Source organism: Phacochoerus africanus, chromosome 8 (genome assembly GCF_016906955.1).
Source record: "Phacochoerus africanus isolate WHEZ1 chromosome 8, ROS_Pafr_v1, whole genome shotgun sequence".
Classification (NCBI taxonomy): domain Eukaryota; kingdom Metazoa; phylum Chordata; class Mammalia; order Artiodactyla; family Suidae; genus Phacochoerus; species Phacochoerus africanus.
Window position 1 is genome coordinate 33,963,045 of NC_062551.1, and position 19,398 is coordinate 33,982,442.

The window sequence follows — 19,398 nt, forward strand, 5'->3', positions numbered from 1 at the left end:
ATCCCCCCATCTCAAAACCCTTCACTCAAATCACAGCTTTAAAGTCCCTTTTGCCACATAAAGCAACATTCACAGATTCCGGGGATGAGACTCTGGATATTTGGGAAGCATTCCCAGCCTACCACACCTGCCAAGCTCTTTCCCAGTGGCTGGAACGCTCCTCCTGGCCCCCTCCCTCTTTGCATAGGCAGTTCCTTCTCGTTTGGGGGAGGGCTGTCACCGTACCTGTCACCTCCTCACAGAACCAGTCTCTGACCAACTCTCAGTCCTGAACCTTTTCCTTCCCAGCACTTGCCACAGTGGACCTTATTTTATCTATTTTCCAATTTACTTGTTTTCTGCCTGTCTCTCCCTCTCCCCTCCCCATCAGTGCCTTGAAGATAGGGATGGTGTGTGTTCTGTTCAGATGATTTTTTTTTTTTTTTTGCTATTTTAGGGCCACACTCATGGCATATGGAGGTTCCCAGGCTAGGGGTTGAATTGGAGCTGCAGCTGCCAGGCTACACCACAGCCACGCAACGCAGGATCCAAGCTGCGTCTCCGAACGACACCACAGCTCACGGTAATGCCAGATCCTTAACCCACTGACCAAGGCCAGGGATCGAATCCACATCCTCATGGATCCTAGTTGGGTTCGTTAACTGCTGAGCCACGAAGGGAACTCCCTGTTCAGGTAAGTTTTCAGTATAAGATGCTGCTATGCAAATGGGCTGCTATGCAAATAGATGCTATGCAAATGTACCTCCTCTCCCTCCTGATCTTCTCTATCAGGAACAACAGTCTGGGCAGAAGCTGATGTCACCAACAAAGAGAACTCACCCCTATGTTCATAGCACCGCTATTTACAATAGCCAAGACTTGGGTACAACCTAAATGTCCATCGGCAGAGGAGGGGATAAAGAAGATGTGGTACATATACACAATGGAATACTACTCAGCCACAAAAAAGAACAAAATAATGCCATTCTCAGCAACCTGGATGGACCTAGAGATGATCATATCAAGTGAGGTAAGTTAGAAAAAGAAAGAGAAATACCATATGATATCATTTATATGTGGAATCTAAAATACAGCACAAATGGAGTTCTCTTGTGGTGCAGTGGTTAAGGATCCGGCATTGTCACTCCCATGGCCTGGGTCACTGCTGTAACTGTGGGTTCGATACCTGGCTCTGGAACCTCCACATGCCATAGGCGTGGCCTAAGCTAAACTAAACTAAAATACAAGTGAACATATCTAGGAAACAGAAGCAGACCCACAGACATAGAGAACAGACTGGTGGTTGCTAAGGGAGAGGGGCTGGAGGAGGGATGGGTTGGGAGTTTGGGATTCGTGGATGCAAATTATTATAAGTAGGATGAATAAACAACAAGGTCCTACCATATAGCACAGGGAACTATATTCAATACCCTGTAATAAACCATAATGGAAAAGAATATGAAAAAGAATATATATATATATATATAGATATATATATATATATTTACAGAGAGACACAAACTGAACCATGTTGCTATATAGCAGAAATTAACATAATGTTGTAAATCAACTCTACCTCAATACAATAAAATAAATAAATTAAAACAAAGAGAAGCCCTACCCATGCTCACACCGCAGGGGCCCAGGGAGATGCCACGGCATTTAAGGAGCCAGACACACACAAAACCTTTCAAGGAAGCAGCTCTCACCTTGGTAAGCTACCCTGAGTCCTTGCTAATTAATGCAGCTAAGAACTGTTGCACCAAGGCCGACCCAGGAGGTTGCTTGCGGAGGAGAGCTCTTCCCAGCCTTCTCCATCCTTCCATCAAAGACGCCTGGAGCCTTCAGGACAGAACAGAGGGAGGCCCAGGGGCTTCTCACTTCTCTCACATCTGCCACAGCCCTTTAGCCAGGGCACTGTGAGGCTTCTGCACAGCTCAAAACTTCAAACTGGGTTAGACTTTTCCAAACTGAAGCCAAATGTGTTTTGATGGCAAGGCGACTTCTAAAAATTGCCTGTGCCTTAAGCAATCAATTATCTGGTGGAAAACATCATGTCTCCCTCCTTCAAGGAGAAAATTGTGCTTTAACATTGGACAATGTTCAGGAATGTTTTCAAATGTTTGGTCACAATGAAGAGAGCTTCGGTGACTCAGTAGTTTTGTCCTCTGTGATTATTTACGGCATGAAATTCATGGTCGTGTTTTTTATAAAAACATAAACTTGTGAGAATAAAACAAAGTGGTTTATAAATATTAACCAGTTTTCACAAATAACAGCGTTTAAAGTAATAACACTGGCACAGCACCTGACACTTTACAAAAGCTTCCACGTGCATCCTTTTGAAAGATCCAGAAAAACATGTGCTTTCTAAGGCAGGGCCTTTGATTTTGCCCCTGTAAACTTTTGATCCATAACTTTATCTCCTAAAGTGTTCTGACACAAATAAAATTGAACCGTCCCTTTTGAACGTCTTTTGCAAGTCTGCTGTCAGAATTCAGTTCATAGGCATCACACAGGGACCTAGGGGGGCTGTTCAAAATTCTGGCCCAGCTGAAATTTAAAAAGCTGCATTTGGATGGGGAGTTGTTTCCAAAGGCTTAACTGAAGAGTAATTGATTTCATTGGAAATAAACATCCAGATGTGATAGCAGCTGTAGTGTGGTCTTATTTTTCTTGAAAAACCAGAATGTCTTGGGGGGAACAAATGGCCATCAAATGTTCCCTTTCAATAATGTCTTAAATACCAGAAAGGAGAGTAGAGTAAATTGTAGCCCTTCGGGCCCTGGATGGGGGGGCAGGGAAGGAGGGAGGGGAGATTAGGGTATAAGGGAAATAGCAGAGGTGAGAAACCAGTATTGTGAATCCTCCTCCACAGAGGAAGTGCCCTGTGCACTGTGAGTGGAGGAACCAGATGTTAGCAAGCAACTTGGACCAATGACCTTGAGTTGAGACACAGCTGGAGGCTGCTTCCTGAACAAGGTGAGAGGAGGAGGCAGGGCCTTTCACGTGGAGGGCACTCCTCCAAGGAGCACTCAGTGTCCCCATGGGCCTCACTGACCCATGACAGGTTAGTCCAGCCTGATAACGTAGAGGGGGGGGGGCTGCCCCTTTGGACAGCCCCGGAGAGAATCTTGGGAAGAACCTGACAGCAAAAGTCAACTCTGAGAAAGTCCATTCTGCAGGGCACTGATGCGCCAATCTCTGCCCAAACAAAGGTGACCCATGGGGTTGGCCTTGGGCAGGACAGGGCTCCATCTGGGTGGGCCGTCGTCAGTTGTCATCCGCTTCTGCGGCCCAAACCCATGGCCTGCTCCTCAGCCTGAGATGAACGCTGCCCCCAGGAACATCAAAGCAGGAGTCTCGTGTCCCTCTGGCTGAGCTGCTCAGTCTCCTCTGGAGAGAAATTGTTTCCTCGGAGCCTGAAGGGCATAAAGCAGAGAGGTCTGAATGAGGACGGGACCGGGGCGGTGCTTTCAATCTGGAAGCTGCTGCTTTCCGCACCCGTGCGTGGATGGCCTGGCCCTGCAGCCCAGCTGCCGCTCCTGGGAGGGAAGTCTCCGCAGGTTTTACCCTCTGTCGGCCATGATAGCTCACAAAGCCCTCTGCTCGATTTAAGGGGCCTCATGACTCTGCAGAGTCCACCCTGGGCCCGGCCAGCCCTGATGCCCTGAGCCAGGGCCTTTCTTTTTAAGGCAACAGCAGAATCTGTCAAGAATGCAATGAGCAAGTCCTAGGTCCTCCCTGGCCCTACCAGTAGGCAGCCAATAACATCAGAATCCTTAAAATATCAACCTAATGCTGGCTTGTTCCCTGCTGGACACAGAATGTGACATTTCTCAGAGCTGTGTGATGGTTTAAAAAAAAAAAAAAAAATCCCACGCTCCACCCGGGACCTGAGACCTCACAGGCTACAGGGATTACACAATCGCACAGAGAGGGAAAAATCTCTCCATCGCAGGACAGATTTTTAGAAGTCTTTATTTTTAACTTCATCATTTGATAGCTACAGTTGCTACTGCCTTGATATGCTTTTTGAGGCAGGGACAGATCTGCATATTTAAAGCGGGGTTCATGAGCTCCGGGAACGATGCGCGTTACATACAGCAGCCAACGGGTCCTGGTCTAAGACATGGGCTTGGCGGAGTTTGGGGGCAGCCTGAGCTGGTTTGCCCAGCCGAGTGAGGCCAGCCTTTCCTCCACCCTACTTAAGCACTGTAGTAAGTACACCTAAGTCCTGGCATTCTAAATGGGGGTATGGGAGTTCCTGTCATTGACTCAGTGGTAACGAACCCAACTAGTATCCATGAGGACACGGGTTCGATCCCTGGCTCAGTGGGTTAAGGATCCAGCATTGCTGTGAGCTGCGGTGTAGGTCACAGACACAGCTCAGATCTGTGGTGTAGGCCGGTGGCTACAGTTCCGATTCAACCCCTAGCCTAGGAACCTCCATATGCTGCAGGTGCGGCCCTAAAAAGCAAAAGAAGGGGTGGGGGGAGCTTTTTTGGAGAGACTCCTGATAGAATTTTTTTTTTTTTTTTAAACAGGGAATGTCCTCCTTCTTAAATATTGATTTCTAGCCCAGTGCCTAAAACAGATACAGTGACATTCCTTTATAGCATGTTAAACCAGGGGACATCTTTCTACTTATTATCTGAGTGATAAATAGAGCCCTGGAAAGAAGGAGAAATCTTTGAAGTTGTGACCCAATGCTTTTTCCAAATACATGAAGGAACATGACTTTTTAAAAAATTAAAGTACAGTTGATTTACAATGTTGTGCCAGTTTCTGCTGTACAGCAAAGTGACCCAGTCAGACACACACACACACACACACACGCGCGCGCGCATATATATATATATATACATATATATATATATGTATATGTATATATATATATATTCCCTTTTTTTTTTTGTCTTTTTGCTGTTTCTAGGGCCGCTCTCGCGGCATGTGGAGGTTCCCAGGCTAGGGGTCTCATCAGAGCTGTAGCCACTGGCCTACGCCAGAGCCTCAGCAAGGCGGGATCCGAGCTGTGTCTGCAACCTACACCACAGCTCACGGGAATGCCAGATTGTTAACCCACTGATCAAGGGCAGGGATCGAACCCGCAATCTCATGGTTCCTAGTCGGATTGTTAACCACTGTGCCACAACGGGAACTCCTACATTCCCTTTCTTACATTATCTTCCATTGTGGTCTCTCCCAAGAAACTGCATATAGGTCCCTGTGCTGTACAGTAGGACCTCACTGCTTATCCATTCTAAGTGGAACAGTTTGCATAGTTTGCATCTACTAATTCCAAACTCCTTGTCCATCCCACTCCCTCCCTCCTCCCCCTTGACAACCACAAGTCTGTTCTCTATGCCTGTGAGTCGAGGAACACGGCTTTTAATTCTGTACAAAGACTTGGAAACACTGTGTAACAGTTTCTATCCTGTGTAACATCCACCCAGACCTGCAGGGTCAGAGCCTCTGCAGGGCGACCTAACAGCCTGGACTTGTGAAGGCAGATGTAACGCCAAGGGTGGGGCGGGAGCTGAGTTCTTTTCTCTGCTTCCTTCTTCAACCACACCCCAATTCCCACACTATTGCCTAGAACAGAGACATTTCTGAAGACACACGATTTAAAAATGAAGGAGTGGGTCCCTGCTTAGAAACATGAAGGCATCTTTCCCAGGGAACCAGATGCAGCACATGGAGCACAGCACCGAATGTCAGAGTCTCAGGGGATCTTAGAAATTCTCAAGTTCCTTTCTCTCTTCACCCCAATTTACAGACTGGAAAACTGAGGCTCGGAGAGATTAAAGCAACCAGCCCAGGGGCCTTCTTACCAGACTTCCAGGATGGTGTCATTCTGCTCAAGGGCATGCAGGAGGGCTTCGGCCCCACGGGAGGTGACATGGTTGTTGGACAGCCTGGAGGGGAAGATGGAGTGGTGAGCTTTGAGGATGCTCTGTTCTCTCGACCCCAATTAAAGAAGGCTTCAGGAGTCGGCTGGCCTCCTGAAGCCCACCTGCCCCCTCAGCACATCCCTCTCCTGCCTGAGATTCCCAGTGAGCTCATCGACAATGGCCTAAGACCCAAAGTGAAATGCACCCTTCTCTCCTCCATTCACCAGAGGGGTATTAAGTAGTTCCTTGCTTAGGAAGGAGCTATAACATGGTAGCTAAGTATGTTCATTTTAGTGCTGGACTTCCCAAGTTCAAATCCACTTTTATAGTACTTACTTTTTTTTTTTCCAAACATTAGTGTGATTTTTATTTTAAAAAAATTTTTTTTTTCCTTTTTGGCCATACGAAGGCTAATGGAGTTCCTGGGCCAGGGATCAGACCCAAGCCACACTTGGCAACCTACACGGCAGCTGCAGCAATGCTGGATCCTTTTATTTTATTTTATTTTTTGTCTTTTTGCCTTTTCTAAGGCCACTCCTGCAGCATATGGAGGGTCCCAGGATAGGGGTCTAATCGGAGCTGTAGCCACTGGCCTACACCAGAGCCACAGCAACACAGGATCCGAGCTGTGCCTGCAACCTACCCCACAGCTCATGGCAACGCCAGATCCTTAACCCACTGAGTGAGGCCAAGGACAGAACCTACATCCTCATGGTTCCTAGTCGGATTCGTTAACCACTGAGCCATGATGGGAACTCTAATGCCGGATCCTTAACCCACTGTGCTGGGCTTGGGAATCAAACCTGTGTCCCAGTACTCCAGTGACGCCCCCTGATCCCTTTGCACACAGCGGGAACCCAGTATTTCCTTTTTGATCTCAAGCAAATGAGTCCCAATTTCCTCATCTGCAAAAATGGGCCTAAAAAAACCAGCCACCTCATGGAGTATAAGATTTAAACAAAGAATGGCACAGTTGAAAGCACTGGACTTCACTGATAGAAAATAATCGATGAACAGTAAAACTGTCACTTGAGGGCTTTGGGGGCACAAGGACACAGACTAAAAAAAAAAATACCATGGTACATATAGCCAATGGAATGCTACTCAGCCATAAAAAAGAACGAAATAATGCTATCTGCAGCAACACAGACGGACCTAGAGATTGTGGTATTAAGTCAGACAGAGAAAGACAAACATCATATGATATCACTTAGACGTGTAATCCAATAAAATGATACAAAAGAATTTATTTATAAAACAGAAACAAACTCACAGATTTTAAAGTCAAACTTATGGTTACCGTGAAGGGGAGGGAATAAATTAGGAGGGTGGGAATAACAGAGATACTACTGTACAGAAAACAGATCAGTAACAAAGCCCTGCTGTACAGCACAAGGAAATGTACCCACTAGTCTGTAATAATCTATATGGGAAAAAAGCATCAATATATGTGTAAAACTGATTCACTTTGCTGAATACCTGAAACTAATACTACCTTGTAAGTCAACTGCACTCCAATCAAATCTCTAAAAAATGCATATTTAATTTATTTATTTATTTATTTATTTATTTATTTATTTTGTCTTTAAGGGCTCCACCGATGGCATATGCAGGTTCCCAGGCTAGGGGTCTAATTGGAGCTGTAGCTGCAGGCCTATGCCACAGCCACAGCAACTCAGGATCTGAGCCGCGTCTGCAACCTACACCACAGCTCATGGCAATGCCAGATCCTTAAACCCTCTGAGCGAGGCCAGGGATTGAACCCGCCACCTCATGGTTCCTAGTCGGATTCATTTCCTCTGCGCCATGATGGGAACTCCGAAAAAAATGCATATTTTTTTAAAAAAAGAAAATGTGACGTTGGGAATGGGAAGGGGAGAGGCCATATAGTCAGGGACAGCAGGGGGAGGGCCACATGGTCCCCAGGCTGATCTTTTACTCACAGGTGACCTTCCAGATAATCTCCACTACCTGTCTTCCCCCAGCACAATTTCAGGAACTTCTGAGAAGCTGACCCGAAGGCAATGTTCATAACAGCAGCCAGTCTTTGGGGAGCTCTGACTCTGTGTCCTCTCGTTACCTACGCCACTCCAATAAAATCTTTAAAAAATGCATATTTTATTTATTTATTTATTTATTTGTGCCTGCTCAGACCCCTATGAGAAGGGTTCCCTTATTGCCCCCTTTACACTTAAGGTGGCAGAGGCACCAATCCAAGCAGAACAGCTGGTGCCGGTGGAGCTGGGGTCCAAACCCCAGCCCCCGGGCTCCCAAGCCTACAATCTTAACGAACGCTTGGCAGAGACGAAGAAGAAGAAGAAGGATGTAGGCTTTGCTTTTCTTTTTTCAGATATGTGAGAAGCTTGATTTTTATGGGGAAACAGTGGAGGAGGATAGAGTTCAGTGATGCTGAATTATAAGACTCTCGACGAGGCAGCGTGGGACATCAGCTGCTGCCATCACCTGGCATCGTGGGGGTCGAGTGGGGTAAGTCTGTGACAGTGAAGGAGGACAAATGTGCCGCTTTGTCTCCTCCGCGCCTGGCGGATAATAAACCAGGTACTGCCAAGGACCCCCAGGTGTGCCAAGCATCCCAGCTCAGACAAACCCAGGCTTCACCCGGGGCCTCGGTGCCCAAGCTTCACCCGTGTGACGAGTGGAAGTGTTTTCCCCAAACATTTGGCAACTTTCTAGCCCCTGTGAAGCAACACCAACAAGCGGTGCCAGAGTGGATGGCGGGCTGGCAGCAAAGCAGACGCTCTCCCAGAGGCAGCTGTCTGCCTGTCTGGGAAGGCGAGTATTTCCCCCAGCCACGTTTGCCAGGGCAGATGCCACTCTCCTCAAGCAGAAGAAGCCATCTGTTGGTGCCCTGATGTCCCTGGAAGGGACACCTTCAGCACCATGGCTGGTGGGGCGCCAGCCTCCGAGAGCACCGATCCACAAGCCTGTGATGACCACCGGCCAGGCTCCTACTCACATCCGCCACCCCTCTCCTTATGACACGGGTCCCTGCCTACCGAGTCCACCACCAGAGGACCCCTGATCACTTCTTGCCCCCTCCCCACCTCTCAGCAACACTGCACTGCCCAGCTCTCTGGCTCTGAGCCCTCAGGTCCTCACGAGCAGCCATCCCCTTCCACCCACTTCCTCCGCTGCCCTCAGCCTGATCCAACCTCCTTTATCTCCCTGCTGGACACTGGCAGGAGCTTCCTGGCTGGTCTCCCTGCTTCCATCTGGCCCCCTTCCACCTGCTCTGCACAAAGCTACAAGCAAGGACTTTCGATGATGTAAATCTGATCATGTACGTGATTGCCCTCATTCAAACCCTCCAAAGTCCTCTCAATGCCTTTAGGATAAACTCCCCAGTCTTTCCCACGGCTCTGAGGCCTCTGCAGCCTGCTCCTCCCACCTCTGCCCCACCCCACCATATACCACTGTCCAACCTCACAAGCCCTCCACCTGTTCTCAAAACCATCAAACCACCTAGCTTGTTTCTGCCGCAGGGACTTTGCACTTGCTGTTCCATCCCCCCGGAATGCACATCCCTACGACCTTAGCATGGTGGGAACCATCATGTGATTCAGGTTTCCACTCAGATGTCACCTTCTCATAGAGGCCTCGCCCAGCATCAGTTGCTCTCTCCAGTCACTCCCTGTCTCTCTCTCTCTCTCTCTCTCTTTTTTTTTTTTGTCTTTTTAGGGCGCACCTGAGGCATATGGAGGTTCCCAAGCAAGGAGTCTAATCGGAGCTGTTGCTGCCAGCCTACACCACAGCCACAGCAACGCGGGATCCAAGCCGCATCTATGACCAACACCACAGTTTACGGCAACGCCCGATCCTTAACCTACTGAGCAAGGCCAGGGATCGAACCTGAAACCTCATGGTTCCTTGTCAGATTCGTTTCCGCTGCGCCACAACGGGAACTCTACTCCCTGTCTCTCTTGAATTCATTTGCAAGTGCTTATTACTAACAGATACGATCTCGTTTGTTTGTTTACTTGTTCACTATCTGTTTCTCATTCAAATTTAAGAGCTGTGTGGGCAGGGGCTCACATACCACTCTTTCCTCATTGCTTCAGACAGAGCCTGGCACAGAGCAGGTGCTCCAGAAACATTTCTTGTATCAGTGCATACCCGGATGAGGCCATGTATGTACACGCACCCGTGCACACAGGTATCAATACATGCAATGCACGAGTAAAAGCAAGCGTGCCTGCCTGCCCAACACAGCCACAGGCACCACAGGAAATGACCATCAGAATTTCCTGCCTGAGTCAGAGAGGACCCTTGGAGAGAGGGAAGGCCACATCCTATAAGCCATGTAGCAGATGTTGTGGGGAACCCCCTCCATATTCCCTCAGCTCTTTATCTCTGAGGATTGCGGTCCAGGAAGACCTCCACTCTCTGAGGCCTTTCTGCTGACCCCAGGAGCGCACTTAGCCAGTGGAAGCCAGAAGTGCCGGGAAAATGAATATTCTACAAGCACACTTCAACATATGAAGGACAGGGAGTTCCTTTCGTGGCTCAGTGGTTAACAAATCTGACTAGGATCCATGAGGATGTGGGTTCAGTCCCTGGCCTCGCTCAGTGGGTTAAGGATCTGGCGTTTCCATGAGCTGTGGTGTAGGTCACAGACAAGGCTCGGATCCAGTGTGGCTGTGGCTGTGATGTAGGCTGGCAGCTGTAGCTCCCATTTGACCCCTAGCCTGGGAACTTCCATATGCCGTGCGTGTGACCCCAAAAAGCAAAAAGAAAAAAAAAAGAAGAAGAAGAAGAACAGGCAATTGGTGGGTAGATATCTGTGCCTGCCTCATGCCCACAGGATTTCGCCCCTGAGGTCCCCAGTGAGAGCCGGCCTGATGGCACATCCTTTATTGGTTACCATCCCTTCCCAGCCTCACTTTCATAGTCTCCTATCAAGTGTTTGCTAGGACCACCTCCCAAGGAAACAACGTGCACTGGAACCCTGCCTGCATCTGGAGGAGCCCACCCAAGACCAGCTGTTTTCTATGGGGTCACCTGGTGTGAGTTAGCCCGGTTGGGAAGCTGCCCAGATCTCTGATTCAGAAACACCCCCTCCCAAGTCCCCGCTATGGTGCAATGGGTTAAGAATCTGACTGCAGCAGCCCGGGCTGCTGTGGAGGTGCAGGTTTGATCCCCAGGCCTGTGCAGTGGGTTAAAGGATCTGGTGTTGCTGCAGCTGCAGTGTAGGTTGCAGCTGTGGCTCAGATACAATCCCTGGCCTAGGGAACTTCCGTATGCCTTGGGTGCAGCCATTAAAGAACGAACAAAGAAAGAAAGAAAGAGAGAGAGAGAGAGAGAGAGAGAGAGAGAGAGAGAAAGAAAGAAAGAAAGAAAGAAAGAGAGAAAGAAAGAAAGAAAGAAAGAAAGAAAGAAAGAAAGAAAGAAAGAGGGAGGGAGGGAGGGAGGGAGGGAGGGAGGGAGGGAAGGAAGGAAGGAAGGAAGGAAGGAAGAAGGAAAGAAAGGAAGGAAGGAGTTCCTGTCGTGGCTCAGTGGTAACAAACCCAACTAGCATCCATGAGGACCCTGATTCAATCCCTGGCCTCGCTCAGTGGGTTAAGGATCCCGCATTGCCCTGAGCTGTGGTGTAGGTGGCAGACATGGCTCAGAACTGGTGTGGCTGCGGCGTAGGCCCACAGGGGCAGCTCCAATTCGACACCTAACCTGACAACTTCCATATGCTGCAGGTGCAGCCCCAGGAAGGAAGGAAGGAAGGAAGGAAGAAACACCCCCTCTCAAGGCTGGAGATTACTGTCCCCGCTCCTGTTTATGGGTTCCTTACTTCAGGACTTTCAAGCTTGAATTTCTCTCAAGTCCTCTGGCGAGAGAGCACACACCTTCATCTTGGACATGGTTCTCCTCCAGGCTGGCGAGAACAAGAGAGAAAACCCAGTGGATATGATGACGTTTATGATGGAAGTTGATGCCAATAAAGATGAATTCACGTGCCCCCCACCCCCATTAAGAAAATCCAACATCTGAAAACCCACATTTACCAATGAAGAAAGAACATATAAAGCAAGGTGTGAGGGTTCTCAATTCCTGGAACATCTCTGGGAGAGAATTCGCCCCAGGGCTCCTCTACATAGCAAGTTCTCTCAATGTCCTAGTGACTCAGTATCCATTTTTCCCTTTCTTTCTTATTAATGGCAGCCTAATTTCATTTGGAGCAGTCATGCGCTTGGTGGAAAAAAAAGCCAGGGTTGGCCAAGTGACATCCACATGGCCATCAGTACAAGAGGAGAAGTTGACAGATGGGGCCTCCTTCTAGGAATGCTCTTTCAAGGGAAGAGACCCAGCTTTTTATTATTATTTTTTTAATTTTTATTTTTTTGTCTTTTTGCCTTTTCTGGGGCTGCTCCTGAGACATATGGAGGTTCCCAGGCTAGGGGTAGGCTGTAGCTGCCAGCCTACGCCAGAGCCTCAGCAACGTGGGATCCGAGCCGCATCTGCAACCTACACCACAGCTCAAGGCAACGCCAGATCCTTAATCCACCGAGCAAGGTCAGGGATCGAACCCGAAACCTCATGGTTCCTAGCCGGATTCGTTAACCACTGAGCTACAACGGGAATTCCAGACCCAACTTTAAAAGGAAGCTGGCCTATGCCTTTTGCCCTTCCCCAATATACAGACTGAACCTGGAATATTGATAGGGTGTTGCAGGTGCAGCAGCAGCCACCTTGTGACCTTGAGGCAATCAACCACAAGGATGAAACTGCACACTGAGAATGTGAAGGAACAGAGAGACAGAGTCCATATCCCTGCTAGGCTTGTGTGGCCACCATACCAACCTCCTGCTGCTTACCTCCAAACTGCATGTACATGAAAAATGTAATCCCTTACTGGTTTAAGCTGCTGTAGATGGAGGTTTTCCATCATTCCTAGCCTAATGTAGTTATAACCAATACACTCACAGTGAGGCAATCCTCTAACAAGAAATTCCAAGCAGTGGAACTAAATCAGGATAAACTCAATGGTGTAACCATCCTTGAATGTAAGTTTTATTTAATCAGTAAAATTCTATCCTCACGAATTTTTGGTCATTAAATTAATGAGTGATGAACATAAGAAGCAAAATAACTCTTACTAGCTGTGTGACTTCAGCCAAGTTTCTTAAGTTTCCTCATTTTAAAATGAGGCTAATACATAGGTAACTATATTCAATATTCTGTCATAAACATAATGGAAAATAATATGAAAAAGAATATATATGTATAGCTGAGTCACTCTACCATACAGCAGAAATTAACATAAAATGGTAAGTCCACTATGTGTCAATAAAAATTTTTAAGGAATAAAAAAAGGGAGCTAAAACAATTAATGAGTGAATGAATATGAATTAATTACTTAAAAATCCTCAGCTGGCTAGAGGCTATGAAAATTTGAAATATATATTGCTCCCAGTACCTTCTTTTTGAAAATTATGTCATAGTGAATAACCTTATAACATTACCAAAAAAAAACAAAAAAAACAAAAAAAAAACAAAAAAAACCTAGATATACTCAATGGTACATTGGCAGAGCTGGTGAGCCTGCTGATAGCTATTGGCAATATATCCATTTTGCGTCCATGCTCATAGGTTTCAGTGCCTTTACACTTCCTGGAAAAATCAAATGTTCAGCATTTTATCTCACTCATATAACTTGAAACTGCCCAGAATATGTCATAGGAAGACGAGACTCGTGGCAGCTAAAGAAACAAAATCTTCAAATGGGGTCAATAGGATAAGTATGACTCATAGTTCATCTTTTAACTTCCCCCCAAACTCCACTCTGCCTTGCAAGCGACTCTGACTCTAATATCCAGTGTTCTTAGACGGTGACATTCACCTTGAAATGACAAAACAGTAGACGTAGCAGCTGCAGTTATGCGAGCAGGTGCAACAATAGTGGCAGATATACTTTCTCAATTACAAGGTCACATTTATGGGGAGCTTACACATGGACTGGATGCAGTATTCAGTTCCTTATGGGCATTACTTCACTTAATTCTTACGAAAGTGTTTTGTAGTTGGGAGCACCCATACTCTCATTTTACAGGTAAGACACCTGCGATTCAGAGAGAAATTTTTTTTCTCTAGGGGTCGAATCAGAGCTCCAAGCTGTCAGCTTACACCACAGCCACAGCATGGCCAGATCCGAGCCACATCTGTGAACTACACTGCAGCTTGCAGCAACACTGGATCCTTAACCCACGGAGCGAGGCCAGGGATCAGACCTGCATCCTCGTGAAAACTATGTCAGGTTCTTAACCTGCTGAGCCACAACAGAAACGTCCAGAAGTTGTTCATTAAGATCATAGCAAGCCGTAAACACTGGATTCCAGAGTCTGTGTTCTTAACCGTTATGCCATGTGGAGGCAATAAACAAACCAACAAATCAACCTACATAATTAAATGAAAAGAATTAGCATTGATATGCCAGGCTCTAGAACTTCATGCCGCCCAGAACAAAGAAGGACAAACATAATCACCCAATCACTCAGTCATCCCTCTTTGTCTTATATACACAATGGCTTCCCCAGATGAGGCCAGGGATTGAGGCTGGTGTCTACCTCCCTAGAGCCACGAAACCCTTAAACTTACCAGAGTTCTTCCAGGGCCATGTTCTTTTCCAACATCAATGCTAAGGCTTGAGCACCCACACTGCCAATGTTGTTCCCCACCAGGCTGGATGGAATCAAGGAACAAGACTGTGTCAGAGCAAGGAGGGACCCCAGAGATAAGATAACCCACGAAGGGCAAAATGCATGGCACACATACTCCCATGTCCCAGGCAGCTCCATTTCAGACATCACTAATTGATGACCGAGCTCTTTTCCATTAAGCCCAGAAGTAGCCTGAGATCCTTCCCAACATGGTATACTAGGGCAGCCCCTACTAACAGATTGGAGTTGGTCTTTGAGATAAAGTGTATCTGCTTGAACCCAAGGTCTTCAATGTACAGAGAGGAAGTCAAGACCCCTGAGAGGAGAAGGGACCCAAAGTCACCCAGAAAGACCCAACTGTGCTGACTCCAAATCCAATATTTTCCCTTCTCATCCCATCATCTGACATGGGGGAATAAAAATAAAGTTCAAAGAGCTTCAAAACTGGCCCAAGCCCCTCCCTCCTGATGCTGACTCCCTATGACAATTCCAGGACAAACACAGAGGCTTACCTGAGCCACTTCAAGCTCTGATTGTCCCTCAAGGCTTCAGCCAAAGCCTGGGCCCCCTTGTCACCCACCTGGTTGCCCCAGAAGCTGAAAACGAGGTCAAGAGATAGTGTCAGTGAGAACCAGCTAGTATTCTGGATATGGGTCCATCCTCTCCGTGGCCCCAGCCAAAGGGGCAGGGCCATCCAAGCCTAGGAAGGTCTCAGGAGGACACCTAGGTCCTGGCAAAGTGGATCTACCACCACTTTTTGGAGGGATGATCAAACTTCACTTGTTTTTGTTTGTTTGTTTGTTTTGCTTTTGGGGGGCCACACCCATGGCATATGGAAGTTTCCAGGCTAGGGGGTCAAATCAGAGCTACAACTGCCAGCCTACACCACAGCCACAGCAACGTGGGATCCAAGCCACGTCTGTGATCTACACCACAGCTCATGGCAATGTCAGATTCCTGACCCAGTGAGCAAGGCCAGGGATCGAACCTGCCTCTTCAGGGATACTACTCGGATTAGTTTCTGCCGCACCACAATGGGAACTCCTCACCTGGGTTTTTTAGCTTCTTCACATCAGACTTACAGAAGAGGATACCCAGTGCATACCCCCAGGGATGGGGAACTTGATCTCCATGGAAATTCATGGCTGTGACATTTTCCCTGACATTGCGTCAGACCTGCTTCTGCTAACTCCCACCTACAAGTCCCTAATTGCCTCTGGGTCCACTCAGATCAAGGCTGACTCTTCTTTCCCAGCCAGCTCTTCATCTCCGGCTCCTTCACACCCCCAGTTCCTTCATGGCATCTACCTCCTTCACCTGGGTCATCCTCCTTAGACCCACCTTAATTTGGAAACATGCTTTTCTCTCTTTCTTTCCTTTTTTTTTTTTTTGGCTGCACCCATGGCATATGGAAGTTCCCCGGGCCAGGAATCCAACCCGCAACCACAGCAGTCACCTGAGCCACTGCAGGGACCATGTCGGATCCTTGACCTGCTGCACCACAGGAGAATTCTGGAAACACCCCTTTTCAAAGGTGGCGCCCAGCTCATATCTTGGGACCCGATTGTGTTCTATGTGGGAAGTTAGGCTGGCTTGTAGGTGCACAGGTGAGCAGAGACGGTGGCACTGTCACTCATTAGGTAATTATTTACTGAGCCCTGCTCTGTGCTTCAGAGATGCGACACTGTAATAGCCAAAACACCGTGGAAACAAGCTAAAGTGTGCACCGATGGGAAACCAGTTCAACGGATCACAACATCCAACCACTGGAACACTAAGCAACTATTCTTTAACAACGAGGTCACATGATATGGAAAAACACCGTAATGTATTGTTAAGAAAAAAAGTGCGAGACTCGTTTGTATCGTATGATGGGGTTCAGGGGTTTGGGCACAGGGCTGGCCCAGACAGGTACCTTAATAAATGCGTGTTGAAAGATAAACATTCCAGATGAGACTTCGAGCCAGGAGATGCTCGAGGGGCTGAGACCATCCCTGTCTAGAGACTGCGCTGCTACTAATGCGTCTTGGAAAAGGTACTGACCTCTCCAGCAGCACAGTCCCACTCTGGGCTCAAAGGAAGCCCACGAGCAGCTTGCAGGCTCGGTGACTTGGAACAGCGGGGCCCTGAGGTCATTCTCTCTTCCTACAGTCCTAGGTTCTAAGACCCCCAGTGATCCTAGTTTATACCAGAGCAAGACAGGACAGGACAGGGGCTGCAGGGGACTGCCAGGTACAACCCCGGGGGACAGGTAGCGGGGGGATTGCTCTGCCCTGCAAGTAGAGGAAGCCCCCCTGGAGGGCCCTGCCCCTGGGACCACCCCACCCCCCAGGCAGGCTGGCATGGCCCTACAGGCAGCAAGGGCTCTGAAGGACCTGGCATAGCGCAGTCCCCTCCCCTCCCGGATCCAGTGTCCAAACTTCCCCACTTCCTTCTCTTTCCTTGGCTCTCACCCCAGGCTGCACATCAGGGAGAATTTTTAAAGGACTGAATCCTGGACCCTACATCTAGATATTTCCTTTAATCAGTCTGGGCTGGGGCAGGCAATGGCATTCAACGGTGGTGCTGCCGCCTAGACAGAGACGAGAAGCAAAGCCCCAACACCCTCAAGGACTAGAGGGCTTCCTGCCACTGCTCATGGGCACGGCCCTCCCCCAGCCCTGACATCCCGAGCTTCCTGTTTATCAAGTGAAAAGCAAGGCAGAGGCAGCCAAGGGCCGCCCACTCTCTCCCTGCCTTGCTCTCCCCATCACAGCCTCTGGAGGCCTTCTGGCTGGAGAGTTTGCTTCCCCTGCCCTTAAATCCTCACCAGCCACACACACCCACCCCCACACAACCCCTGCACCCCCAGAATCCTACCTACCCCAGGAACTGCAGGGAGGCGTTGGCTCTGAGTCCCTGGGCCAGCACCTGGGCTCCCACGGCAGTGAAGTGGTTGTTTCCCAGCCTGGAAGGGAAGACAGAGGAGGCTGAGAAAGAGAGCAGGACAGAGGACTGCGAGTGCTCCGAGGCCCTGGGGCCGGTGGGGGAAGAAGGACCTAGACAGAAAGCTCTGAGGACCTCTCTGCAGGACACAGGAACCTGCCCTCCAGCTCCCACTCGCAGATGCAGTGTGTGCTGTTTGCGCTTAGGGAGCTCACTCGATGCTCCTTTATTTTCCACCAGCAAAAAGAGAGGAGAGCGGAAGGGCCTGTTTTGCAAAGCAGTGTGGCAGGTACCGGCAGGAGCCATGACAGGCAACCCGTCCAGAGAAGTGGGATTCCCCAGGGGAGCGAGTGTGTCCCTGATACACCTTCTGCTCCCTTCTCAGCCCCCTGCAGGCTGCGTTTACCTATTTACCTGTTCCCAAAGGGCCTGGGGGCTGGGAGACAGGAAGGGATCCTGCTAAGCCTTTGGGCACGGGTCAAGGAGGGGATTTCAGCAAAACCCAGATACTCCAGAGGGTTTCAGGGAGGTCCGCATAATTCTCACCCCCAGCCCCAGGCCTCCTGGCATAATAATACAGTTTTATCTTTTTTTTTTCCCTATCTTTTTAGGGCCGCACCTGCAGCATATGGAGGTTCCCAGCCTAGGGGTCAAATTGGAACTGTAGCCGCTGGCCTATGCCACAACCACAGCAATGCCAGATCCGAGCCAGATCTGCGACCCACACCACAGCTCACGGCAACGCCCGATCCTTAACCCACTGAGCAAGGCCAGGGTTAGAACCTGCATCCTCATGGATGCCAGTCAGGTTCATTTCCCCTGAGCCATGATGGGAACTCCCGGTTTGACCTTTTAAAGAATTTTCATACACTTTAAGCCCCTCTGGCTGACAATGATCCCATAGGGCAAGGATTTGTGTTCCCTTCCAGAAGGGGTGGGGAGGCCTTCTAGACCTCTCACCTTCCTGTGTAACTAAGGGTCCAGCTGCTGTGCCTGGAAGGTCAAGGTCCCCTCTGTGCCAGGGCCCCACTTCCCACAGGCTGCTCCCAGCCCAGGACTGGGAGACAGGAGACTCCTCGGCTGGGCTCGCTGGCTGGAGGGCTCGCCAACTGGACTGGGGCTCGCCAACTGGACTGTCCTCTCTCCGAACTGGACTGGGGTCTAGGATCTTCTTCCCAGCCCTCCTTCCCTCCCTCTCTTGCTCCCTGGGGTCAGACCTGCATTGCTGTCGGCCAGCTCTCTAGCCTTCCCCAGCTCCCTGCCCCAGTTTCCAGTCCCAGGCATGTTTCCCAGCAAGGATGCTGCACGTCTAATCCTTGTGTGGAGGCCTGGACCAACAGGATAAACACGCTGAGAATTAGGTAACTTCCCACCATCTTTCAGGCACTGGGCTTACTGTATAAAGCACTCCCTATAGGGTGCCAGCTTTTTATGTATATTAACGCGCTTAATCATCACCACAACCTAGCAGGTACCTGTAATTATTATCCCCATTTTATAGAAGGGAAAACAGAGGCACAGAGCTATCGGGCTGACCCAAGGTCACACAGCTAATGAGGGTTCAAGTCTCAGGGACGCTGGATCCAAAGCTTGGTGGGTCTGGCTCCAGAGGCCTGTGCTCGCCGCTATGATGCTCTATTAACCAAAACCCCAGGCCTCGAGCGCTGGGTGCAGCACCTTTCTGCTGCCCTCCAGCCCTTCCTGGAGGTTGGGCTAGCCCAGTTCTGGCCACTGATGCTCTCAGGTTTCTGAGTCTGGGGGAGAAGGCGGTGATGGCAGCAGAAAGTCCTTGGTACAGAGCGACACCTCTGGTGTTGGCCTCAGCAGCCCTGAGACTGAACTACATGCTCAACAACCTAAAAAGGGCAGCAGGGGAGTTTCTGCTATAGCACAATGGGATTGATCCTGTCTCTGGAACACTGGGACGCAGG

The 19,398-nt window shown here is 49.0% G+C and overlaps 1 protein-coding gene across 2 annotated transcripts in view; it reads right to left on the bottom strand.

The window, feature by feature from the left end:
- Positions 1-2,649: 2,649 nt before the first annotated feature.
- The window catches only part of NOD2 (nucleotide binding oligomerization domain containing 2), a 40,199-nt gene continuing 23,450 nt past the window's right edge, over positions 2,650-19,398 (bottom strand). The window contains exons 7-12 of one of the 2 annotated variants that reach the window (XM_047791818.1): positions 17,406-17,489; positions 15,055-15,138; positions 14,481-14,564; positions 11,677-11,760; positions 5,814-5,897; positions 2,650-3,401 (exon numbers count right to left, since the gene is read on the bottom strand). In XM_047791818.1, the coding sequence (XP_047647774.1) occupies positions 3,329-3,401; positions 5,814-5,897; positions 11,677-11,760; positions 14,481-14,564; positions 15,055-15,138; positions 17,406-17,489 (493 nt within the window). In that variant the 3' untranslated portion in view covers positions 2,650-3,328. The remainder of the gene's footprint in view (positions 3,402-5,813; positions 5,898-11,676; positions 11,761-14,480; positions 14,565-15,054; positions 15,139-17,405; positions 17,490-19,398) is intronic. The other variant, XM_047791819.1, reaches the window with a different exon arrangement.